Source organism: Cavia porcellus, unplaced genomic scaffold (assembly GCF_034190915.1).
Source record: "Cavia porcellus strain 051 isolate PalLab524CR breed Dunkin Hartley unplaced genomic scaffold, mCavPor4.1 scaffold_2, whole genome shotgun sequence".
Classification (NCBI taxonomy): domain Eukaryota; kingdom Metazoa; phylum Chordata; class Mammalia; order Rodentia; family Caviidae; genus Cavia; species Cavia porcellus.
In genome coordinates this window covers 111,070,557-111,097,308 of record NW_026947485.1, presented here as the reverse complement: position 1 = coordinate 111,097,308, position 26,752 = coordinate 111,070,557, and the positions used below count along the sequence as shown (strand labels likewise).

General features: G+C 34.0%; 1 protein-coding gene across 11 annotated transcripts in view; it reads left to right on the top strand.

Annotated features, from left to right (window-relative positions):
* Znf518a (zinc finger protein 518A) overlaps window positions 1-23,710 on the top strand; it is a 33,304-nt gene extending 9,594 nt beyond the window's left edge. For 8 of the 11 annotated variants that reach the window (XM_063245148.1, XM_063245152.1, XM_063245154.1 and 5 more), the window contains 2 exons: window positions 14,975-15,082; window positions 17,042-23,710. In XM_063245148.1, coding sequence (XP_063101218.1) covers window positions 17,164-21,621 — 4,458 coding nt within the window. In that variant the 5' untranslated portion in view covers window positions 14,975-15,082; window positions 17,042-17,163 and the 3' untranslated portion in view covers window positions 21,622-23,710. Of the gene's footprint in view, window positions 1-11,099; window positions 11,264-14,974; window positions 15,083-17,041 lie in introns of all 11 variants that reach the window. The other 3 variants (XM_063245155.1, XM_063245156.1, XM_063245158.1) reach the window with 2 other exon arrangements.
* Window positions 23,711-26,752: the final 3,042 nt, after the last annotated feature.

The following is a 26,752-nucleotide window of genomic DNA, read 5'->3' as shown; positions in this document are numbered from 1 at the left end:
GACTCGGGGTTTGATCTGTTGTTCCCTTTTTTAGGACCTTGAGATCATCATTGTTGGAATTGCTGTTTTTCTAATGTAGTCACTTACAGTTATAAAATTCTCACTTAAAGCCTCTTAATATGTTGCACAGATTCTATGATGTGTTTCCATTATTGCTTGATTCTAGGATGATCACTTCAGCAGCACATTTACTGAAATTGTTTGATTCTAGGGAGTGTTTTTCAATTTCCATGTGTTGGTGCAGTTTTCGTGGTCTTCTGTTTTCTAGTTTCATTTCATTGTGAATCTTACAGAGTGTATAAAATCGTTTCAATCTTTTTGTGTTTTATTGCGACTTACTTTATGGTCTAAAATGTAAATTTTTTAAGAAAGTTCCTTGAGATGCTGAAAAGAATGTGTATTCCATTTTGTTGGCTTAAACTATGCATATTAAATCCATTTGATCTACAAGTTTAACTATGTTTCTTTGTTGATTGATTTTGTCTGGTTGACCTATTTGTGAGAGTGGCATATTAAAGTCCCCCTTTATGATTGTACTGATGTTTGTTTTTATTTTGGTAGTGTTTTGAAATTGGATGTACCACTTTTGCTGCATACATAATTGTTAATTTTGTCTTGGTAGATTTCTCCCATATGTGGTGACCCTTTTTGTTTCTTCTGACCAAATTTGATTTGACATCACCTTTGTTGGATAAAAGTATACATATTTCTGCTTGCTTTAATATGTACGTAACTGGTGGCTTGAACCTTCAGTAGAATATATATGACTGTCCTATCAGGTAGCTTATACCACAGGAGGTACAGATGGGTCTAATCACTTTAATTGGTCTTCGAAGCCACCCAAAAGGACATTCATGTACCAGTGGTGGTTCAAGCTGCCCAGCAACAAGATATATGAGTTATGAGCTTGTAGTGAACATATAAATGCTGTAGCTGCTTGGAGTATCATTTTCCAACCTTCATTTCCAGCTTTTACTGTATGTACAAGTGAAATGTGTCTCTTGCAGGCATCATAAATGATTCTTGTTTTAGATCCAGTCTGTGTCCTTTTTTTGGAGAGGGAATACTATTTACCTTAAATGTTGTTATTGAAAAGTGTATGCTAATTCTTGTCATTTTTGTTGTTTTTTTCCCCCAGTATTTGATTCATTGTTGTTTCTCATTTATGTACTCTTTCAGTGTAATTTATCCTTTCCCTTGACCTCAAGGTTGTGATTGACTTACACTGTGTTTAATGTTATTCTAATTTTCTTTTTTCTTTTTGCAGTGATGGCTTGGATGTGAATTTCTTTAGTTTTTACTTGGCATCTTTATTTCTCCTTATTTTATTTTTACCTTCAAAATTTTGTTGTTTTATTAATACATGTCTGTAGTACATAATATTGTGGGAAATTGGTGCATGTATAGAATATATCTCAATTCTTTTTTTTTTTTCCCTTCTTCTCCACCCTCTTGGGAAGAAACTGCTCAGCAGGAAAGAACAGCTGAGATGGAGGCAAGGAGAAAAGAAAGAAGAGAAAAGATATACACAAGATAGATACTTACACTACTAATCTGTTAGTTCATCAAAAGAACGTTTTGCTTTCATTGTTTGATTATTTTTTCATTCCCGTATTTTGTAATCTGAACAACTGTTTTGACAATGTACAGTATAACAATGTACAGTATATTAACTGGTGTTAATCTCCTATTTTTAAAAATTCTTTATCATTATTTTATTTTTTTGTCATAAAACAAAAGTTCTTTTTCTTTTTTCTTTCCCAGCATCAGATTATTTATTTTTTAAGTCTCTAGCAAGTTATCATAAACATTATCATAAACATAGATTAACACCCAGACTAACAGGCCAAAATACATGTAAAACATGTGAGATAATTACATTACATCAAGATACGCATTTAGATGTACTAGCCATGCTGGATCACAATAACTATTTTCTGTCTGTTTATTCCTACTGTCCATCTTTTATTTTGTACTTTATTTATATATTGGGTTTCTTGCATAAGAGAAATCATGCAATGGTTGTGTGTCTTGATTTGCTTCACTTACCATTATCAGGTCAACAAGTACCCAATTTCCTACAAATACCTTGTTTATCCTTTATAGCAGAATAGTCCTCTGTTGTGTATAAATATCCCATTTTCTTAGAAGAAATTCCATTTCTTAGAAATGGTCTAGTTTTAGTTTTTTGAAGAATCACCATATTGATTTCTGTGGTGGTTGAAGAAGTTTACATTGCCACCAACAATGAAAAGGCCCCCCCCCCCCATAACTTGTTTGATTGATTTCTAGATGGTGGCTATTTTTTCTAGAGTGACATGGAATCTCATTATTCTTTTAATTTACATTGCTTAAATGTCTAGAGATGTTGCATATTTTTTCATGTACTTCATTATATTTTATTGACTATTTCTACTACTTTATCTGAGAACTGTCTTTCATTTCAGATGTCCATTTTTTGGTTAGGTCTTTTACTTGGGAGTCTGTTTTTAAGTTGGGTTTTTTTTTAACACTGGGGATTGAACTCATGACCTTGCGCTTGCCAGGTGGACGCTTACACCACTGAGCTAAATCCCCGGCCTTGTTTTGTTTTTTAATTACTAAGCCTTTCATTTAATTTTTATTTTAAAGAGAAAAAAGAAAAATTAAGCTAACAAAAAACAACAACAAAAACAAAATGACAACAACCAAAAATGGCAATATAGGACTTCAAAACAAGATGATAAGAATTCAGGATGTTACATTGCATTTTGTTATCCTCAAAGTAATTGTTCAGGCTACCAGATACAGGCATGCAAGATTGATCAAACAATATAATTTCCCTTTGAGCTTCTTTCCCTTTTACTATATCTATTGTAACTTTTGGATCATATTTATTCTTTCAGTTTTTTAAATAGTGAGACAATACAGTGCAAGTCTGATTTACTGCACTTAGGAGTATGGTAACTAGTTGCATCCATTTACCTATAAAAGCCTCCAGTTTATCATGCTTTATGGCTGAGTGGTAATCCATTATATAAAAATGCAACATTTTTTATCCATTCCTCAGTTGATGGGCATTGGGTTATCTCCAAAATTTAGCTCTTGTAAGTCATGCTGCTACAAACATGAGTGTACATGTGTTGCTGTGTTTTTAGTTCTTCTGGGAAAATCCTAGAAGGGGAAGAGCTGGTTCGAATGGAACCTCTAATCCTAGTTTTTTGAGGAATCTCCATATTATGGTTGAACCATTCTACTCTCCCACCAACATTTTTCCCCACAGTATTTGTTATTGTTTAATTTCTTGAGGTTGGCCATTCTTTCTGGAATGAAATGATGTCTCAGTGTAGTTTTAATTTACATTTCTCAAATGACAGTGATGTTGAACATTTTTCATGTGTTTATTTGCCATATGTATTTCTTCATCTGCGAATTGTGTATTCATCTCAGATGCCCATTTTTGGATTGAGTCTTTAAATTTGGGGAACCTGATTTTTTTCAATTCTTTATACATTTTAGATAAAAATCCTTTGTCTCCTCAGACAGGTGGCAGAAATCTTTTCCTAATCTGTGGGTTTTCTTTGCACTGTGTTGGTGATTTCTTTCAGTGTGCAAAAACTTTAGTAAGACGAGATCTTCTTGATTCTTTGAAGTACTTCCCTGCAGTTTGGTTTTTGTTCATGAACTCTCGGCCTACCTGTTTTTAATTCTTTATTATATGTATTAATCCTTTGAGATGTAGGTGGCAAAATTTTTACCCATTCTACAGATTGCCTTTTCACTGTTTGTTGTTTTCTTTGCTGTATAAAAACTTTTTAACTTGATATGACTCATTTGTTGAGTCTTGATATCATTTCTTGTTCAACTGGGGTTCTGTTCAGAAAGTCTTTTTCTACACCGTGTCTTCAAGAGTTTACCTAGTATGTCTTCTGGCATATTGTTTCTATTTTTTTTTTTAATATTTTTTTTAGAGACAGGGTCTCACTATATTGCCCAGGCTGGAGTGCAGTGGCTATTCACAGGTGCGATCCCACTACTGATCAGCACGGGAGTTTTGCCCTGCTCCGTTTCCGACCTGGGCCGGTTCACCCCACCTTAGGCAACCTGGTGGTTCCCCGCTCCTGGGAGGTCACCATATTGATGCCGAACTTAGTGCGGACACCCGATCGGCATAGCGCACTGCAGCCCAGAACTCCTGGACTCAAGCGATCCTCCCACCTCAGCCTTCCGAGTAGCTGGGACTACAGGCGCACGCCACCACGCCCGGCATATTGTTTCTATTTTAATATTTAGATCTTTAATCCATTTTAATTTTAGTTTAGTGCATTGTAAGAGATATGGATCTATGTTCAGTCTTCATCACATGTATAGGAAGTTTTCCAAACACCATTTGGTAAAGGGGATTATCTTTCCTCCAGTGAAAGTTTTTGATCACTTTGTCAAAGATAAAGTAGTTGAGTATGCCTGGTGTTGTTTCTGTTCCATTGATCCTCAAGTCTTTTTCTTGACAATACCGTGATATTTCTGTTACTGTAGCTTTTTAGTATAACTTGAAGTCCAAAACTGTGATGTCACCTGCCTTTCCCTTGTTGCCCAGAACTGCTTTTGCTGTTCTAGGTCATTTTTGGCCCATATGAATTTTAGGATTGCTTTTTCTAGTTATGTAAGGAATGCTAATGGTATTTTGATTGAGATTATATTAAAATTATTTAATAGTTTTAAAAGTATGGCTATATTGACTATACTGGTTCTGGCTCTCCAGGAACAAGAAATATCATTCCATTTTCTGGTATCCTTTCAGTCTCCTTTTTCAGAGAACTGTAGTTTTCATTGTAGAGTCTTTCATTTTCTTCATTAGGTTTTCTTGATATGTTTGTGAAAGATATTATTTCTTTAATTTTTTCCTCCATGCGGTTTTTATTGGTATACAGTAAGGAGCACTTTTAATTGAGTTTTGACTTTGTACCATACTGTACTACTGAATTTGGTTATTAGTTCAAGAAGTATTTTGATGAAGGTTTTGGGTTCTGCGTAGAAGATCGAGTTATCTGCAAAAAATGATAATTCAACTTCTTCCTTTCCTACCCATGTCCTTTTATTTCTTTCTCTTTTCTGATTGCTGTACCTAATGTTTTGAAAACTGTATTGAACCAGTGTTTTTAGTGGACATCCTTTTCTTGATCTCAATTTTAGAAGAAAATTTACAGATGTTGTTGATTGGTTTGTTTTAGATAGCTCTATCAGACTGCGATAAAGTCCTGTACCTATCTCCTTCAGGGTTTTTATCATGTTAGATTTTGTCAAATGTTTTTTATGTGTCTGTTGGCAATCATGAGATTTTTTTTTTGTCTTTGCTTCTATTTATATAGTGTATTGCATTTACTGACATGCATATGTTGTGCTATCCTGCGCTACCCTACAATCCTGGATTGAATCATATTTGGTCACAATGTACTATATGATCTTCTGATAATTTGCTGCATTCTGTTTGCTAATCTATCTATCTATCTATCTATCTTTCTTTCTTTCTTTTTTTTTTTTCTCTCTCTCTTTTTCTTGAGAGGAATTAGTACTGACTAGGCAGAGTGCAACAAGTACACACCAGAGAAGATAAGAAGAATGTGGCCTATCAAGAGAAAGATGTATTAATAGTACACAGCTAGCTACATCAGTGTGTTTTGAGGCTGTTTGCCAGTATCTTACTGAGGATTTTTAAAATATTTATGTTCATTAAAGAGATTGGCTTGTAGTTTTTTTTTTTTTTTTGGTTGAGTTCTTTTCTGGTTTTCGAATCAGTGTAATACTGGCTTTGAGGAATGGCTGGTAGTACTGCTTCCTTTTCAATTTCATTAAAGAGTTTGAAATGTATTGGCATTAGATGTTCTTTAAAGTTCAAGTAAAATTCAGCAGTGGATTTTCAGAACCTGGGTTTTTTGTACTTGATAATTTGTTGTTGTTACTTCAATTTCATTGACTGATACTGATTTAGGATTTTTCTGTCTTCTGCTTTAACTTTGTTAGTTCATATGTATCTAGGAATCTATCCATTTCTTCTGAATTTTCCATTTTATTAGAGTACAAGTTCTCAAAATACTTACCAATGATCCTCTGGACTATAAAGGAATCCATTGTCATTTTACCCCTTTCATTTCTAATTGCATGATTTTGGGTCTTTTCTTTCCTTATTTTGATGAGATTGGCTAAGGGTTTGTTTACTTTATTCTTTCAGAGAGCCAAGTCTTCAATTCATTGATTCTTTGTATTATCTTTTAATTCTCAATTTCATTAATTTCTACTGTGATCTTTATAATTTCCTTCCTCATACTACCATTGTATTTGGATTGTACTTATTTTTCAGGGACCTTTAAGTTCATCATTAAGTTATTTGAACTCGCTCTTTTCTGATGTGGGCAATGGCCATTATAAATGTGTCCTGCATCACTTCCGACGTTTTGTTCTGGCATTATCATTTGATTATAAGAGCTGTCTGACTTCTTCCTTAATTTCATTTGTGACCCATCGGTTATTTTAAAAAATTTTGTTTAATTTCCACGTTTTTAAGTGAAATAAACCAGCTGCACATGTATAAACATTGTATCATCTCCCTAGAATGAGAAGCTAAAAGAGTAAATAAGATCCAAAATGTACAATAGATATCGTAAAGTGGGACAAAGCATAAAATGAAAGACAAACTAGTTTGGGGGAATGGAGAAAAGAAAGAGAAAAGCAAAAAAATCCTCAAAAACCCAAATACACACACACACACACACACACACACACACACACACACACACACGTATAACTTTTAGCCGTCTTGTACACCCCACACACGTACGTATAACTTTTAGCCGTCTTGTGTGTGTGATATATATATATATATACATACACATACAGTTAAGATAGTTATACTATTAATTCCTCTTAGTTCCTTGAATAGAAAAGTTTGTGCTAATGTTGTTTGGACAATCAGATGCCCATATTTTGTACTCTAACAAATTTAAAGATAACTATGTGCGCTGTATTAGCCATTGTTACCCTCTTACTAGTTGTTTTGAAATTTGGGCTTTTTTCCTCTTTAAAATAAAATTTTTAAAAATCCCATATGTTTTGTCATTTCTGTGGTTCCTTTTGCAGTTGTTCCATAGTTTTATGTACTGTGATATAATAATTTGCATGGAATAATTTGAGTTCTTTTGCCTTTATGTAAGCATGCTTCATGGGCTACCAAATGGCCTGTTTTGGAGAAAGTCCCATATGTTACTAAGAAGAATACATAGTCTGTTATTAGAGGGAACATTCTAGATATATACAGTGATTCCTTGAGCCATGCAATTAGTTTTACAGTTTTGGAAAAGATGACCATATTTGTGTCTGTGCTGGAAAGATAATTATCATGATGTTTGTCAACTGATACAGAGTTTGCAAACAAAATCAAAGTTTTGCCAAACACTTGTTTGTGAACCATATTGTTCCCAAACAAGGGCATTCATGAGCCAAGGTACAACTGCATTGTCTGTTTATTTGAAGATTTGGTTCAACTCCTGATACTTCTTTTTTTTTTTTTTTTTTCCTTTGTCTAGTTGCTTTGTCTGTTTGTGATCATGGAATCTTGAAGTCTTTAATTACATGGTGTTTATCTGATTTTTTTATGTCCATTTGTTTTTGCTTTATGAAGTTAAGTACATTGATGTTTGGTGTTATATTATCATTCTCTTTTTATTGAGTTGTTCCTGTGATCAGTGACTCTTAAAAGTTTTCTTCGTCTCTTTTGATGGGTTTTGGTTTAAAATTCATTTTGTCTGAAATTAGGACAATTACTCCTACTGTTTTTGCAGGTTCCCATTGTATTCTTTTCCATCCTTTACTTTTTCTTCTTATATCTCAACCTGAGTCGTTGTCATCCAAAGGCTCCATCACAATCATCCACTCAATCCTTTGCTTTTTCTCCCAAGGTGTGTTTAGTAGAGAAAGTGGACAGAACTTTGTTATTCACTTTTTAAAATGAAGTATAACAGACAGGTACTCATTAAATATTGTTTTGATGAATGTCCCTTAGCAGACTTTTCCTTTAAAAATGGTAGTTAGTTGGTAGCAAGGTGTGTTAGCATGTCGGTAGCCACTACTTTAGCTATTGGGGAGGTTGAGGCAGGAGGATCATATGTCCAGGATATTGAGGCCAGACTAGGCAACATAGTATGACCCATTCCATAAAAGGAAAAAGATAGTTTCTGGTAGATCAGCATTTATTTTCACTCTTCTATCACCAGATCATTTCCTATCAAACACCTTATAATATGTAATATTTTAAAAGAATTTTTTATTTCTATTTTGTAGGATTTTTTGAATTACTGTAATATTCCTAAAATTTTTCTTATGTAAGACTTAGATATTAGTCAAGTCATATGAGATAAATAGTACAGTAATCTAAGCAGCACATTTAAAACCAGTAATCCTTGTTGATGGGGTGGAGATTGAACTGTAATAAAAACAGCATTAATCTAATGGGTTGTAGGATTAAAATTACTATAAAATTTCTGTTCCCTTTTTTTTTTCATGCTACCTGAAACATTTGTAATAGACTGTACTTTTTGACCACTTGGGAGATCCTACTGTAAGTTGCTATCAGGTATCATCATTGCTTCTACATGCTTACAGGTTGTGCATAGTTGAAACCCAAATAGATTTTCTAGACAAAATTGAAATTTGAAGGAAAAGTACAAACCCAAAACTGACTAAAATATATAAACTTCTCTCATACGGTTTGTTAGCAGTCCCTAACATTTTTGGTATTAGACTGGTTCATGAAACACAATTTTTCAATGGCTTCAGGGTGGGGTGACAATAGTGGATGTCTGAATGATTTAAAGGACCATGAGATTTAGATTCCAGCATGCCCAGTTCACAGTAGGGTTCCGGGTCTTACGAAAATCTAATGTGGCCACTGACCTGACAAGAAGCAGAACTTGGGCAGTAATGGCAGCGCTGGGAAGCAGCTGCAAATAGAGGTGAAGTTTGGCTTGTTCATCTCCAGGTGCGTGGCCCATTTTTTGATAGTCCATTGACCAATCTGGGCACCTGTTATGTAAGTTAACATATAAAAAATACTGACGTTCAACATTAAATCGTAACCAAACTTAAAAGCTAAGTGGAATTCTTAATCAGTGGTCTCTTAGTGTTACTTTATAATTTTTATTTTTGTGCAGCAAAAATGTTCCCAGTGACACATTTTAAGCTCTTACATTTGAAGCCAGAATTAGTAATCATTGACATGAACTCTTTAAGAGTAATGCAGAAAAAATGTCAAAGATGAAGCAAGACATAATCAATAGTAATATTAAAAGAATTTCTGCTAGGCATCAAGCCTTTTGATACTTAGAAACAAAGTACTTAATAGTCTTTGTATAATGCATTTTTAAGCTTTAAGTGAATGATAATTAACCCTTGGGACATAAGACTAATTTTGTCATCAAGGCACAGGAACATGTCTGATAGACCCCATTTATTCCTTAGAATATTTCTATTGATAAATTATTAATGTTAATTTTATGAGTTTTATTATATTAAACTGTGTTTAACAGGAAAAAATCACAAAATTATTGAGTTTTTAATATTACTGTTTATTAAAAAAGCATCAATTTTCAACATCGACTGGTTTTTGATGCACAAAGTCTAAACAAGAACATCAGAAATAAATTGCTATTTGTTTCCAAGATCTGGCTATTACAAATTCAATTTGCCTATCAACCAAGAATGAGTAAAAAAGATGTGGTATTTTTATACAATGAAGAACTACTCAGCTATAAAGAAGGATAAACTCAAGGCTTTTATAGGTACCTGGATGCAACTTGAGACCATACTCATAAATGAAATAGATCAGACTCACGTGTTAACAACATGTTGTCTCCCTAGTGAAAAAAACTGAAAGAGTAAATAAGACCCAACAAGTACAGTTGATGTTGTAAAAGGACAAGAAACTGCCCAAAGAAAAAGAGCAACTTGGATGGGGGAAAGGAGAAAAGAAGGAAAGGAAAAGTAAAAAAAAAATAAATATGTGTGTATGTATATATATGTGTATGTGTGTATACACACATAAACACAAGACAATTAAGATTGTATTACTAATTCTATTAGTTCAAGGAAAGGAAGAGTTAGTGCTCATATTATTTGTTCAATTTTGCATGCCTGTTATCTGGTAATCTGAGTTATTTTTGAAAATAACAATATGCAATATAACTATCATTGTTAAATTCCTATCTTGTCTTGAAATTCTATATCACTATCATAGGGTTTTGTTGTTATTTTCTTTTGGTTTTTGTTTTTTCTGTTTTTTTCTCTTTAAAATTAAAAAAGTGGGAAAAAAGGAAAATCATTTATGAACTACAATGAAAATGCCAACAGCATTCTACAAAAAAAAAAAAAACATTGTTTACTTCAACTATAACACGTAAGGCAGTCTGCACACAGGACAGCACAAATTCCATATACACATATTGCTCATAGGTGACAGCACATGTGGTTTTCCTGGCCTTTTTGTAGGACATACTTGACATCTCAGTTTTGTCAGGAGGTCCTATAATACAGTGTGTAGTTGAAAAAAATACAAAAAATGTACATGGAGCATACCGTCCTGTATGCAGGCTGCCTTAGGTGTTAAAGTTGAAGGAACATAAAATATCAATAAAATAAATTATTAAATTCTTAGTATGTATTATGCATTTAAAACAGACCAACATTTTCACATCAGCTGAGTACTTAGAAAATCTAAAAGATAACATTAGAAATAAATTTCTATATGAGCTACAATGAAAACTCTAATAGAAGTTCTATTACAAAATAAGCTTTGCTGGGGCTGGGGATTTAGCTCAGCGGCATAAGCGCCTGCCTTGCAAGCAGGCAGTCGTGAGTTCAATCCCTAGTACCGATAGAAATGAAAAAGACCAAAAAAAAAAAAAAATTAAAAAATAAGTGATATATAGAGATAAAGTATATCTTAAAAAAAAAAAATAAGCTTTGCTTCAACTGTTACACCCCAGGCAGTCTTCATACATGACAATTGCATGTTCATACAGAAGTATCACTTACATTGATGGCGTGTATGTTTTGTTTTCCTGTTTTCATAGGTCTTTGTGATGCTGTGCCTGCCTGCTCACCTGTCAGCTCACCATTGTGTTCCACAATTATTATTATTACTATTTTTGGTACCGAGATTGAACTCAGGACCTAGCGCTTGTCAGGCAGGAACTTATGCCGCTGAGCTAAAATCTCCGGCCCACCACAATTTTTGGTATAGTTCCCAAGGCCGAAACATTTTGTTTTTTTCTGCTGTAAATGATCTATTATGAGCTCCAGTTCCAATCCTTTAAGAAAATTTCTCTGTGATATTTTGCACTTGTTATTTTCTTTATAAATTATCAAACAATTTATGCCACATATGTTTAGGATTGAGTAAAACACACCATTGGCCAGTGCTTTGTATTTCAAGTAACATCATAACTGTGTAACTCACCAGAAACATCTATTCCACCTTCAGTTTTATTATTGAAAGTTTCTATCTCAGGGTTTCTCTATCAGTATTTCTATCATGGTGAAATATTGACATCAGCAATACTTGTTTGTTTTTCTTTGCAATGTGTAAGGCCAGAGTTATATCTTTCTAAAATCCATAGATTGTATTATACAATTCTGGTTTGAGATTGTAAAATTTCATTTGGAATTTCTGCTTTGTTCCTATGTACAGTCCTATGCTGGTCAACTGTGCTCTGTTAGGAAATGTAATATCAGTTGGAAACTAGTAAACCACTTGTTTGTCAAATTCCAATTAGTTTGGGAGATGGGAGCAACAAGTCTGTTCACAATATCATTTAGTTTATTACAGTATGAGTAAGGACCTGATGGCTGGGGTCTGTGATAAATGTCTAAATTGAAAGCATGATAAGTCTTTGTGTCTACAAGGACATAAATTTTTATGTTGTATTTTGACCCATCACTTTTTTGTAAATTTTTTACATTCACCATAAGAAATCTGTGTTAAGTATAGCAGACCTATGAGTACTTTTGGTTCAGCTAGTGAGGTGTCATAATAAATATATTTTAAAAATACGAACATTGGTACATACAGAACATTTTACTTACATTTCAGTCTTTGTTTATTCACAGTACATTGTAACATTTCCTCTGTTACAACTTCCAGCATTGAATGACAGTGTAGGCATACTGTCCAATATGTTTTACCCCTGCTGAGACCCTCAGTATATGTTGAGACCTAGTTCTAATATTGGACCATTTCATTTGGTTGTGTGGCCATTTTGCAACATCTTGACTAGTCAAATATGTACTTACTATTTTCTCCATTATTGGAATCAAGGTCTGCATTCCCTCTGTATCAGTTGATTCTTGCTCAGTCATTTCACTGTCATAGGAACTTTGATTCACATGGCCATTGTCAAAGTCATCATCACCATCACCATCATCATCGTCTACCCATATCACACTTCTGTTTTGAAAGCATGTATTTTACCATAGTCATCTTCATTATCCATGCATAAGTAATGTGATGATTCACTTTTGACCTTGCATCTCTATCTGGTTTTTTGTGTGCCATTGTACTGAATTCAGCAGCTACTTCTACCAAAAAAATTAAAAGAGAACTTTTTTTTTTTTAAAACAAATCTTGGAATGGTATGGGTCTATTGACCCTCTGTGATGCTCAGATAAACATACACAAAACCCATTAGAGCATAAAGGTAGGTCCAAATCCCATTTTGCCACTTTTGCACACATGCACACTCCTTGTCATTCATCATACCAAGATTGCTTCATCATACATAGATTGCTTTCTGTATCCCTCAGGGAAAGGTACTGAGACTCATAGCGGGCCACTATAATATTAAAGTACACATTTATAATAGAAAAGTAAAGGATGGGTTCACTGGACTCTGACTTATGCCACAAGGAAACCAAAGCTGTCATGTTTTATTGCATAGCATTTTGACTCTTGAGTTACATAGTATTGTAATGAGATTTGAACAGTAGAATTTCCTACTTCACCACACCCGGCTAGGCATATTTTTTTAAACAATATTAAAAATACATAGTATGGCAGGGGAATTTGTGCTGCTTCCAATATAAGAAACATGGAAAATACAGTTTTAGATCCTGAAATATTAGGCTTTTTAGAACATATTGTAATATGGAAAGTCAAAGAATGTTTAAAAGATGACATTGTACCATAAAATGAGGTCTTATGATGTACATGCATGGACATGTGTACTAAATAATCTTCCTAATTTAAAAATATTTAACATTATCAGAAATTGGTAATCCATTTAATTGGATGTTCTAGATTACATATTTTTTTATGAAATTTGCATTTGATGGTGAAATACATAAAATAGATACATTAAATAATTTCATGCCTTCTTAAATATTCTTAATATAACTACATGATTTGGGATCGTCATGAGCATTAATAATTGTTCTGTGTTGCAGAATTAGCTTCAAAAGTTATTGACACACTGATGCCTCTTTTGTTCTTAAGTGGGGTGACTTGCTTAAGTGAGTCAGCTAGGCTTTTTGAATTTTGTGTATACTCCTTTTTTTCTTGGGGTAGAATTCACATAAATTTTTTTGTGGCTCAAAATCTCTAGTACAGTTGGTATGTATTCCTTGAGTATCAACGACAAGCCACTTATTTTTAAGGAAATCCTGTGCTAGTTCCCATTCTAGTTTTCTTTTTAAAATTTTTTTTTGACTGGGCATTTAAAAAGTGTAGACTTTAGTAACCTTTACTACATTTACAATATAAAATTAAAGTAAGAGTCAATTCTGCATGAAAGCATATTCAGGACTTGCCTATAATGAAAGGATTTGTACTTTAGTGAGTGAACTTTCTGGCATCTGTTTGGTTTGCCTTATATCTTGTTTAATTATTGTTCTTTTTCTGCCTCCCCCAGCATCCATCAAAATTCACATTAGCTTATTAGGCATTTATTTCTTGTGTTAGTAGATTGTTTCAAAAGCCCATTTTCCCAATGGCCATCAGAGTTTGAGATTTTTTTAAATTTTTAAATTGTTTAAATGTTTTGAAGTTAAACTGATAGTATTTAGAAATACAATATTTATCTATGGCCATACCATCCATTTGATGTTACTTAATCTCAGGAGCTAAGCAGTAGAAATAGAAAAGCTTGGGTATATAATCCAGAATATCCCCCATATCCTATACTGCAAAACAGCCACTACTAGCTGTGTTCAAACAAGTTTTACTTGCTTGACCCTTACTTTCAGATTCTGATATGGTGAAAGTTCCATAGATGGAAAATCACTGTGGAGGGAATAGTCTTAATTGTAGACTATCTACCAGGTATCATTGAACTTTTTTCAAGCAATTATTTTTCCTTTTGTAGTTAATTCTGTAGGAAATTTAATGAAACAAAATTTTAACATTTCGTTATATTAGGCATGATATGTAAAATTAAGCCAGTACCATTTTAATACACTGTATGCTGTCCGTTTGGCATGTCTTTTTGTAGACCCAGCCTAAAGTATTAAGTTTGAGAAATAATAAAAGGACCTCTTTGGTTTTTTTGTGGTTTTTTTTTTTTTTTTTTGGTTTTTTATCGATACCGGGGATCGAACTCATGACTGTGTGCTTGCAAAGCAGGTGCTTAGGCCACTGAGCTAAATCCCCAGCCCCTAAATAGTAAAAGGACCTCTTAATAAGTAATGTAATTTAACTATTAATTATAGCCCCTCAAAGGATTTCTAAAATATTAAAGTTCCTTGGTGTTTGTAGATTAATTGAAATTTAAAGGTGAGACTTTACTTTGGACATGAGTGGAGCTTAATATTATTTATACTTTCTTTGGCTTACCTAATTTTATGTAAAGTTTATATCTGTATGTACTGAAGAGTACAAAAATTTTAAATTTTATGATAGAATTTTACTTATTTTTATTATATTTTATTAATATTATTATTTGCCTTTTTGAAACAGGGTCTCGTTATATGGTTCAGGCTGGCCTTGAGCTCACTTTGTAGCACAGACTGGTCTCAAACTTGCAGCAAGTGGAGTAAAATTCCAGAGAGTGAAGGAATGGAGAAGGTAAGGAAATTAATGAAGATCATATAATGGGGACCTGATATAGTAAGGTTCATGCTTCAGCCGCCCAAGTGCTGGAATTATAGGAGTGTGCCATCATGTCTGGCTCAAGTTTGATATTTTTAATAGTGAAACTTTATTACTCAGATTTTAAGCTCAGCTGTGTATTGTCATGTCTTATATGTGGTAATCACATACAATATTAATAGTAGCTACAATTCTGACAGTACAAGATAGTTTTATGTTTTCTCATGTAATCTTCAGAACAGCCTTTTGAAAGAGGAAGGGAAAGGGAAATAGTAATTTTTTTTCCTTCCCTTTTACAGGTGAAGAAATTAAGAAAATGGAGCTAGTGATATTTTTTTAAAAGGAGAAAAAGGGAAAATCATGAGAATAAATGCATTAATAAATAGAGATGAATAGAGAGAGGGTTTGTTTGTTTCTTTGTTTTTTTTCCATCTGTCTAAGTTCTGGGGACAGTGAACAAACAAACAGACACCAACCAAAGAGCCAAAATGGTAGGAAACCAGCAAGGTTAGATGGACTTTGTTATTAGAGAGTTGTGCTATTTCTTTTCATTTCTTCCTGTTTATTTTAACCATTTAGTAATGATAACTTGGGACAGTGGAAAATGTCCTTTTTTTGTAGTTCATATTTATTGAAGGAAGCTTTTATTCATCTATTCATTTTTATTGTGTTAGGTAAAGGGAGCCTTTAGCTATGATCAAATAAGGAAATGAAAAAATTAGGTACAGGTGCATAGGCAAACCACATTATATAACTGGAGTTTAAATTTCTAGGATTTTCTTGCCTAGACTTAACTGCATACAGCCAGGTGCGATGATGCACGTCTGTAGCCCTGTTACTCAGAACGCTGAGGCATGAGAATCTCTTGGGTGTGGATCCTAAAGCAAGACCTTGTCTCAAACGGTCAATTAATCAATCAGCAAATAAATGAATTGTTAAACCCTGGTTTTCTTTTTAATTTTGTAAAGAAGTTTATTTGACTCAGTTTTTTTCTTCTTCCTTTTATGATTAGTACAGTGGTACATTGGTTTATAAACACTTGTTTGCAAACAGTTTGGTTCACAAACAACATTTGGCAAAATTTGGTTTTTGCTTGCAAACTCAACCGTGGCCATGTTTCCCACACAAAGGAGTGGCCATCTTTTCCAAAATTATGGAACAAATTAAGTTTGTAAACTGAGGTACCATTATGTAAGTTTGTGACGCATAATGAATATATTCATTGTGAGGAATTGGTATATACACATACCACATCTTGATCTTTTTTACTTTCCTTTCCCCACCTGCTTCCTTCCATATCTCATCCCCAGATCCCTTTTGTATCTCCATAAAGTCTCAACTGTTTCCTATCATTTGTCTTTTATTTTCCTTCTAAATCATTCATATTTTGGGTTTCTCATATCAGAGAAACTGTGCAATATTTAACCTTTTGTTTCTAATTTATTTATCTTCTCAAGTTGTGTCTGTCTTCCTACAAATGACTCAAATGTGTCATTTATGGCTGAGTAGTACTCCATTGTATATAGATAGCCATTCATCTGTTTATGGACATACCTAGGCTGCTTTCAAGATTTAGCTATTAAAGTCCTCTTTCAAAATTGTCATATCATCTTACTATAAAAATCTTAGAGCTTGAAGGTACTGATCAAAGGGTGCTTTTAGTTTCTTAGATGAAGAAACTAATGGACAAAGAATTTGGAGCTTGCATTTTTAGACTTCCATGTCAGTATTGTTTGTTTGGGGGGGGGAGTTGTTTGTTACTTTCTACTAGAACTTGTTGGTAAGATGCTCTTGACATACTTAAAAAACAGATCTTCCGTATTATCTTTAATGTGTATGTTTGGTTAACATTGCTACTTTGTCAAAATAAATTTAAAAATACAAAGTTGACTTTTAATTTTGTGATGAACATTACAATTGTTTGTTTAATTTTAGGTGAATTGACATATGCAGAATCTTGGTTATTTTGAAGATGTCTCAGCAGAATACTGCTTCCTGTTTAAATTACAAATAGCATCAAGAATTTTCAGAGCAAAAGAAATTGAAATTATTAGATCATGCCATCTGAACAGAACAAGTTATTTTGTGATAAAGAAGAAACTACTCTAAAAATAGAATATGGAATGAAAAATCTGGTAGTTGATACTGTCAAATCAGTACCTAAACCAAAAATTTCAGAAAGTATTTCTCATCATGAACTAAAAAATGTAAAAATTGACTTGCCGAAAGTAAATATTCCAAATGAAGTCCTAATGAAACATGAAGTCAACAAATACAGAAAATTATTTTGTAGCAAACCACAGACTGCAAGAAAATCTATCAGTAGAAAGACTGTAAGCTGTGTAGAAGAATGCACATTGCTTCAGAAATCTGAGAGAGCAGAAGAAGAGGGTATAAAAATGTCTGCAAAAATACTCAACTTCAGCTGTTTAAAATGTGGTGATAACACTCGATATAGCCCAAATGACTTGCAGAAACACTTTGAAATGCAGCATCATGGTGAATTGCCTTCATATCCTTGTGAAATGTGCAGTTTTTCAGCAAATGACTTCCAGATATTTAAACAACACCGCCAAACCCACAGAAGCACTTTAGTAAAATGTGACATTTGTAACAGTGAGTGTGTATACACTTTATTGGACTTGACGAAACATTTCATATCCACACACTGTGTTAATGGTAATTTCCAATGTGAAAAGTGCATATTCTCCACCAAGGATGTTGGCACATTTGTTCAGCACATTCACAGACACAATGACATTCATTATAAATGTAGTAAGTGCCAACATGTGTCTTTTACCAAAGGAGAGCTTCAGAAGCATCTTCATGTTCATTCTGGTAGTCTTCCTTTTACTTGTCAATATTGTAGCTATGGTGCCGCCAGGAAAGACCATCTTGTAAAACATGTTATAACTTTTCACAAAGAACATTTATATGCAAAAGAAGAACTGGAGAAAGATAAATATGAAAAGAGGATGGCAAAGACTTCAGCAGGACTTAAGCTAATACTGAGAAGATATAAAATAGGTACATCCAGGAAGGCGTTTTGGATACGTAAGAAAGTTAACAGTGGAAGTGACAGAAGCATCAACAAAAACACTCAAGTGCTTAATGTAATAAACAATACACAGATTAAATCTGAAGACCAAAGTTATGTTGGTCAAGAGAATTTAAATGAAGAGAAAGGTGAGAGACTAGGTGAGAGACTACATTGTGAGAATAGTGATATGCCCACAGAGTCAGAGTCAGAAAAGCCAGTCTTTCTAGACAGTGGACAGTGTAATAGAGCTGATGAGAGATCAAATTCTACTTCAGATTTCTTGAAGACAGCTCTACAAGGACCCACAGTGTTAATGGTAAAAAATAATAAAATCACAGTTCCTGCAAACTATAGTGCTAAGTTTATGGGCTTCAGGATGGTGGATGGAAGACAACATATTGTAATAAAGTTGTTGCCTACCAATAAGCAGAATTTATATTTATCAGCTTCACAGTCAGATGCTGCAAAGGACAGTACTGCTAATTTGCAGCCCCAGACTTTGGATACCACTGGATTTTTGACAGGAGTGACAACTGATTTAAATGATCCAGTTTATGTGAAAACAACTCCATTTTCATATTCATCTCCTACACTTTCAGGGAAAGTCATTTCAGAAAAAGAAACGGCTTTGATGAATGAAAAGAATAATATGCTTCAGACTGTGGATTACAATAAAACTGTGTCTTCTTTGCCAGCATCACCAGAACTGGTTAGCACATCAGTGAGTTTGACCACAAAAGTAGAAGGAAGAGATACTGTTGACTTATGGGGAAATCGTATCACTCAACATCATCCCGAAATATTAAATACCATCAATAAAAGTCCGGATAAAGTCAACCGTAGTACCAAACCAAATGTATATAGCAATGGAGATATGCATAACTATTGCATTAATTATGTCAACTCTGAGATACGTGTTGACTCCTCCAACCAAGGATCGTTACCTTTCCATAATTACTCAAAAGTGGATAACTGTAATAAACGTCGTAGGCTTTCAGGAACACCATTATGTGAAAGTTTTCAAAGAGAATCTTCAACAAGCAAACTAACTGTTCAACAAATTAGTGAGACAGTTCTATCACTGGTGAGGAAGGAGAGCTCAAACCCAGATAGCCTATTAGCATCTGTCAGCCTTTTAAATGATAAAGGTGGAACTCTAAAAATGAAAGCTGAAATGGAAGAGCCATGTGTTTTAGAAAAAGGACAAAATACTGATGGACAAAACCTCTACACTAATGAAAACCAAAATTTAGAGTGTGTGGTTGAACAACCAAAATGGAATGACTTTTCTAGTGCTGATTCACTTATGCCTAGGATCACATCTGTTTTCTCTCTCCAGAGCCAACAAGCATCAGAATTTTTGCCACCTGAAGTAAACAAATTACTTCAGGAGGAATTAAAACCAAAATATATAAAACAAGACTCTAAAATTCCAAATAAAAGCCTGATACTTCATTGTGACCAGTCACTTCAAAAACACGAGGGAGAAGGAACAGTAGTTAAATCATCAAAAGGCATCAAAGTAGAAGGTGTCTTCCCAGGTCCATCTGGCAGTGTTGGTGTTAGTATGGCTACAAATGATCTAAATTTAAAATTTAATGGAAAAGATAAACAAGTGCTATCAGTTTCACAGGATGTTAGAGATTCAGAGAAGACACCTAGAATTTCAGGTATTAGCACATTACTTAAGACTCAGTCAGATGCAATAATAACACAGCAGCTTGTAAAAGACAAATTACGAGCCACTACACAAAGTTCAGGTTCTTTATATATGCAGAATCCACTTCTAAACTCAGAGCAGAAAAAATCTTTATTTGTTCAAACTCCAAAAGGTTTTTTTATACCATTACATGTCGCTAACAAGCCTGGATTCCATGTTGTTTCAGGAAGACCACTTCCACTGGTTAATACACAGGGTGTGCCTGCTTCTCTTCTTTTAAACAAGAAACCTGGGATTATTTTGACATTTAATAAAAAACCTGAAGGTGGTTCTGCTCTCAAAACTGAGAGTGCACCAGCATGTGGAATTACAAATAAGGAGCCTTGCAAAACATCTTTTTTAAAGGTAGAACAAAATAGTAATTGTCTTACACCTGTGCTTTGTTCCAGCATTGGCAGTTGTTTGAGCATGAAAAGTAGTTCAGAAAATACATTGCCATTGAAAGGTTCTTATGTTATTAAAACATCAAATTCTTCAGCGAAAGTTGTCCCTACTACTAATGTGTTGTCTGAGCAGCAAAGCACAAAGTTGAGTATCTCGGATGAAGTAAAACAGCCGAATGAAAAGTTTCCAAAATCTCCTCTTTATACCCTTTTGCCTGATGGCAAACAAGCTGTTTTGTTGAAATGTGTGATGCCAAATAACACTGAGTTGCTTAAGCCCAAGTTAGTTCAAAATAGTACTTACTATCAAAATATACAGCCAAAGAGACCTGAAGGAACACCACAAAAAATACTGCTGAAAATCTTTAACCCTGTTTTAAATGTTACTGCTGCTAATAGTATGCCAATTAGCAGCTCTGTATCCTCATTTCAGAAAGACAGTGTACCTTCTAATGAGACTATAGAGCAGAAAGAGCCGGAATCTTCTAGAGATGCCTTACCTTTCTTAATGGATGATGTGATGCCAGCGAATGAAATTGTTATAACTTCTACTGCAACATGCCCAGAAACTTCTGAGGAACCAGTGTGTATCAGTGACCATCCAGAGGCTAGAGTATTAAGGTGTAAAACAAATTGTACAGTTGAGAGAAATTTCAACAAAAGAACTTCGAAAAGAAATTTTTCAAAAATAAAAACTCAGGTAAGAAGCAAAGATTCTGAAACTGCCTTTGTATCTAGAAACAGAAACTGTAAACGAAAGTGTAAGGATAATTACCAAGAACCTCCAAGAAAGAAATCAACATTGCATAGAAAGTGTAAGGAAAAGACTAAAGCTGAAGATGGACATGAAACATTTGGATTTAGTGGACCTAGGCTTTCAAAAGATTCAGTCAGAATTTTGCGACTTTTCCCTTTTTGCTCCACGCAGCTTGTGAAATGTCCTAGGAAAAACCAACCTGTTGTGGTTTTGAACCATCCTGATGCAGATACACCAGAAGTAGCAAATGTAATGAAAACTGTCACTAAATTTAATGGACACATAGTTAAGGTTTCATTGTCGAAAAGAACTGTAAGTGCTTTACAGGAACCCATTTGTTGTAACACTTCTGAAACAGTTTTTGATGATTTTTCCAAGAGGCATAAAACATTTAAACCTGTTAGTTCTGTGAAAGAAAGGTTTGTGCTAAAACTAACACTCAAAAAGACAAGCAAAAATAATTACCAGGTTGTGAAAACTACCTCTGAAAATATCTTGAAAGCTAGGTTTAACTGTTGGTTTTGTGGTAGAGTATTTGACAATCAGGATGCTTGGGCTGGTCATGTGCAGAGACATTTAATGGAAGCTACTCGGGATTGGAATATGTTAGAATAGTTTACCAAAGTTACTAACAGAAAGCAAAATTAGAAGGAAACAGTGGATTTAGTTAACATAGTATGGACATTTTCTACTCAGAATAGTTCCTGCCATATTTTAGAAGTTGGTAATACTTCCATGGAAGAGTGAAAACTTTTGTGTGGTACTTGAAAATGCTACCATTACACACATAAGTTTTGCGAGTAAAACACCATCATAGATGTATCTTGATTTAATTTCTTAAAATATTTATGGGAAGTTATGGTTAAAGAAAATTTTGATCAGTTTTTCCAGTTTAGTTCCTTTGGGATTCTTAGTACAGGTAATGGCAGACAACTTCATTCCCACCAGCTTCCACTAGTCTTAAGTACAGCTCCTGTGAAGATGGAGAGCTCTTTTGCAATGTAACTGAGTTTCTCATCACTTACAAATATACAGACACTGAGTAAAGAAGTTGCTCTACATTGCTAATTCAGTTCATTTGAAGAATATTAGACTCCTTTGCAAAGTACATTTAAGTTATCATAGTTACATTGTTCTTTTAAGAGTTTTGGGCAAGTAAATCTTGTTTTGTCTTAAACTGTGTCCCGCGTCAGAGATTAGAACACCTTTCCAAGGCGATTCTCTTTTGTTCTAAATGGCTGTTTTGCAGTACATGGGCAGTCTTGAGAAAAAAAATCAGTCTGTTTAATTTTAAAATCCAATTAATCATTTCTAGCATTTTTGCAAACTAGATTATATTTACCAGTCATACTCTTGCATAGATCTATGCCTGTCTTGATTTAAGGTTTTTTTTCCTCATAAACCAACAAGCGTCTTTTTTTTTTTTTTTTTATGGTTGTTGTCCCTTTAAAAACCATAGAACATAGAAGCACTTCAAAGGGAATGGATTCTCCTGAAAATCAAAATTTTTACACATAATTTGAAACGATTAACAAAGTAGATCACGTATTTGTATGTTTAATTACTAGTATTTAAACACTGTAAACGTCCAGATTAGGACAAACTTCTTGGCTGTGTGTGTATATGTGTTTATTTCTTTTGTTTGTTTTTAAACAGGGTCTTGCTACGTCAGACTGGCCTTGAACTTGCTATATTTCCCAGGTTGATCTTGAATTTACTGTCGTCCTACATCAGCCTTATGGGCATGTGCCACCAGGCCCAGCTAGCCAAACCACTTTTGTTAGCAACTTTTCGGTATGACTAACAGCCCGGGTAAATACATACTAAAAATAGGTTTTTGAAAGTGGGAAAGCATTAACAGTGGACACAGTGTTACTTCATAAAACTTTAGATTCCTGAGGGACATGCCCGCTAGAGTTTCAAAATGAACATTTTCATGAGAATAGAATCAGTAGATACATACTTTTCATCTTTCAGGCTTGCGTTGTCTTGTTGGATCATTGGATAATAAAGTTCTTATCACAAAATTATGTGCTATATAATTTTTGTTACATTGTTAACTATAAGTTAATGATATTTTCATTAATTGGATAAAAACTTCAGGGCTTTTTTTCTGTATATAGCAAATTAAACCTGTACATAATTTTGTACTTTGTTATGTAAATTTTGCACAGAAAGTTTTTGACAAAAAATTAGTTTAGTTCTGTGCATGCACTAATAAAACTGGTTGTTTAATTTAAAATGAATATATTTACAAGGCTTTACTCATGTTTATTTTCTTGGTTTTTATGTCAGATGTAGATTTTTTTAAGTAAATTGATTTTTCAGGGATTGAACACTATTAGCAAGTGCCTAAAAAAGATGTGAAACAGTTTACATATGTCAACTGTAACAGTAGGTCCCAAATGGGCCCATTCCCCTAATAGTTTTATTTTAAAGAAAGCCATACATAGATGCTTCAAGCTATCTTGCTATGCAGATGATACTCGTACTGTTTTTGTGCAGTTTATCTACTTTCTTAGTGAAGTATTTTTTTGTATGAAACCTGTTAAAATTGTGTTTCTTAAATTGAGCCTAAGAATGGAGTTAATTGGAAATATATAGTATATATTAATGTATATCATGTTTAAAGAATGGTAAGCATTGTTAACTTCATTGTTAATGAACATTTCCTTCAATTAAAGTTACATTAAATTTGTGTTTATATGAGGGTTTTTTTGTGCTACAATCTGATGGAAATTTTATTCTATCGGGAAATATGTAGACTTTTAAGTGGTGGGGAACTATTTTTTTTAACACTAGTAAACTACAAAATAAAGTGTTGGGACTTCTTTTCCTCCAAAAAATATAGATGAAATTTTGTTTGAGAAAGATCACATTTACTGTGATCTCTCTATGGTTTTGCTGTCAAGGTAAACCACAGAGAGTTTTATGCTTTTCAGGGCACTGTTAGAAATAAAATTGAAATTTTATTGTTACGGATACATCAGTAATGAGGTGTTGCCTTCTGTGAATAGAGAGAAGGGAGCTCATACCACTATGAATGTACATTTCAGAATAGCCATACCACAAAAATAAATGCAATGTTGGGATATACAGTTCTTGTCTTAAAGTTTTTAAATTCATTTAAAATCATGACCCAGATATGAGAGTAGGAGCTTGTGTTTTGTAGTTTAGGAATTGTTAAGAGTAGGAAAAAAGAAACCCAAACCCTCTATCCATTATTTTTTCTTGACTAAAACTGAACTAAAAGTGGTTCTCCAAATTGCATTCACTATACTGAAGTGAAGAATTATGTGTTGATTACTTTTCTCTCACTTGAGACAAAATAAATACCTGACACCCAAAATTAAGGAAGAGAGGAAGGATTTATGTAGTTCACAGTTTGTGCAGGTTTGAGTCTAATCAGTTGTCTCTAAGGCAGGTTGGCGTGGCAAAGGGGTCACTGGGGCCACTGTTCACGGCTGTGGAAGACAGCAAAAGCACCCTAGGGTAGATGTAGCACTCACACCCATAATCCCAACATTGGACCCTAAATTAATCATAAATTCTAGAAGCCTGCCTCCCTGACTGTGCTAGGCTTTGGGGGAGCATTCAGACACAAATCGTAAGTTAGTTTTTTTCTTTTTTAAATCAGATTTCTAGGTTGAGGACTGATTTTTTCTGTTTATCATTTCTATTGAAGTGGGCCTCTCACTATTTGACATTTACTTAAACAGTAATTCACAGGGGCTGGGGATTTAGCTCAGCGGCATAAGCACCTGCCTTGCAAGTGTGCGGATGTGAGTTTGAAGTCTGGTACCAAAAAGAAAAAGAAAAAAAAAAAAACAACTTCACGTTTCAGTTTTTGCTAACTATAATAATACAGATTGAAATTTCTTTGGGTGTAGTGTTTTGTTTTGTTTCCTTTCAGGCCGGTCTTGAACTCACTGTGTTGCCCAGACTGGCCTCAAACTCATGGCAATCCTGCCTCAGCCTCCTGAGTGCTGGGATTACAGGCATGCACTACCATGCCTGGCAGTATCACAGATTGAAATGTAGTAGTTTTTTGTGAAAATACTATGTTCCATAAAGGAGTCAGTATTTTCAGGTGTCAAAGTGTCAAATGATTATAATTTAGGCCTTATTGTATGTAGAATCACTGTCACACTAACCAAATCTCATAATACAGAGCAAGCCATGGGCAATACATACATGAATGTGACTTTTGTTAAAATTAATTTACAAAAACAATAATCTGGGTTTGACCCACAGCCATAGTTTACTGACAGCTGCTTGAGTTTCCGTAAGGGTCTTTGAGATTTTCATGACAAAACATTAGTTTTATAGTTTCTGATATGTACTATCTGTGTAAATGAGTTTAAAACTAAGTTGTGTACATATAAATTTGCCAGTGTAGACGTGTATGTATAAAAATGAGAAGTATAATTAAAATAATTTTGGATAAATTATGCTAAAAGACAATTTATGGAGGATTAAAGTGAGGTAAATGGCGAAGTTATGTCCAAGTTAAATAGAAAATAGATTATAGTTCTTTTACCATTTTAGTCATTTGAAATGGAGTTCTTGCCATAGGAGAGAATGGAAGTGAGATGAAAGCACAATATAAGTTCCATACAACTAACTGGCTTAACAACGGTTCCACTTTACTATTCATTTGTTTACTTAAGTTGGGATATACCTATTTGGGGTACTTGTTTAGAATCCTTACTCCCAGTGGAGTATCTTGACTTCATCGGGGAACCTAGCTGGCAACTTGCTGGAGGAAATCAACTTTTTCAAGGCATTGTTGCTGATTAAAGAGTACCATTAGTAGAAAGTTTTCCTACAATGCAGAGTTGAGACCATTTATTTTGATACTCATTGGTTTAAATGTGCTTCCTTTAAGAACTGGACAGTTGAGAAGTATCCTAGAAAAGGTGTTTGATGGAGTCCTCATAGAATCCAAAACAACCTATACTAACCAGTGCTCCCAAGTTTAAGAATATTCTTCTTTAAAAAGAATATTTACAGCAATGTAAACTTTAGAGAAAATAGTGTAGGAAAAATGTTAATGCACATGTATTTTGAAAGTCATGATTAAGAACAAGGTAAGAATTTACTACATTTATATGTTCTTAGTAAAGACATTTTTATGGTGTAACAAGAATTCTTGCAGAGTAATTTTAGAGTGTTTCAACCTAAAGTGAGGATTATGGTCAAGTTGCAACTCGAAATGCTTTCAAATAAGGAGTGAAACACTGATTTCTGCAATCATCAATGTTATGAGTTACTGCCTAGGTAAATGGATAGGGAAACAATGAAAGTTTAAGGCATAAGAGTAACATGCTATTTGCAGATGCTTGTTTTCAACATCTTGAAAACCCAAAGAAAGGAACCTAATGATTTCTGGATTTCCTCCACAGTAATCGAGTGACAGTGAAAGAACACTTACTAACAATAAAAGGTATAAAATAATGTTAAGAGTTACAGGAATTTGCCAAAGGAAAAATCATAAAAACCTAAATGGGAGAATAGACAGTACCTTGGGCTGTAGTATTACAGATACTCACTTGGCAGATTGTGTTTTTTTCACAGCTTTGTCCTCTTCCTCCTCCTGGCACTCCCTCCTCCCTCAATAGCTGTTCCACTGTGCTAGAGCATTCAGTAAAGAACCAGTTTCCCACCAGTTCCTTTCTCTCAACCTCCTTTATAGCTCAGAGGGATTCTTTTCAGGGGAGGGTTGGAGTGGGGTTCAAAGACTACC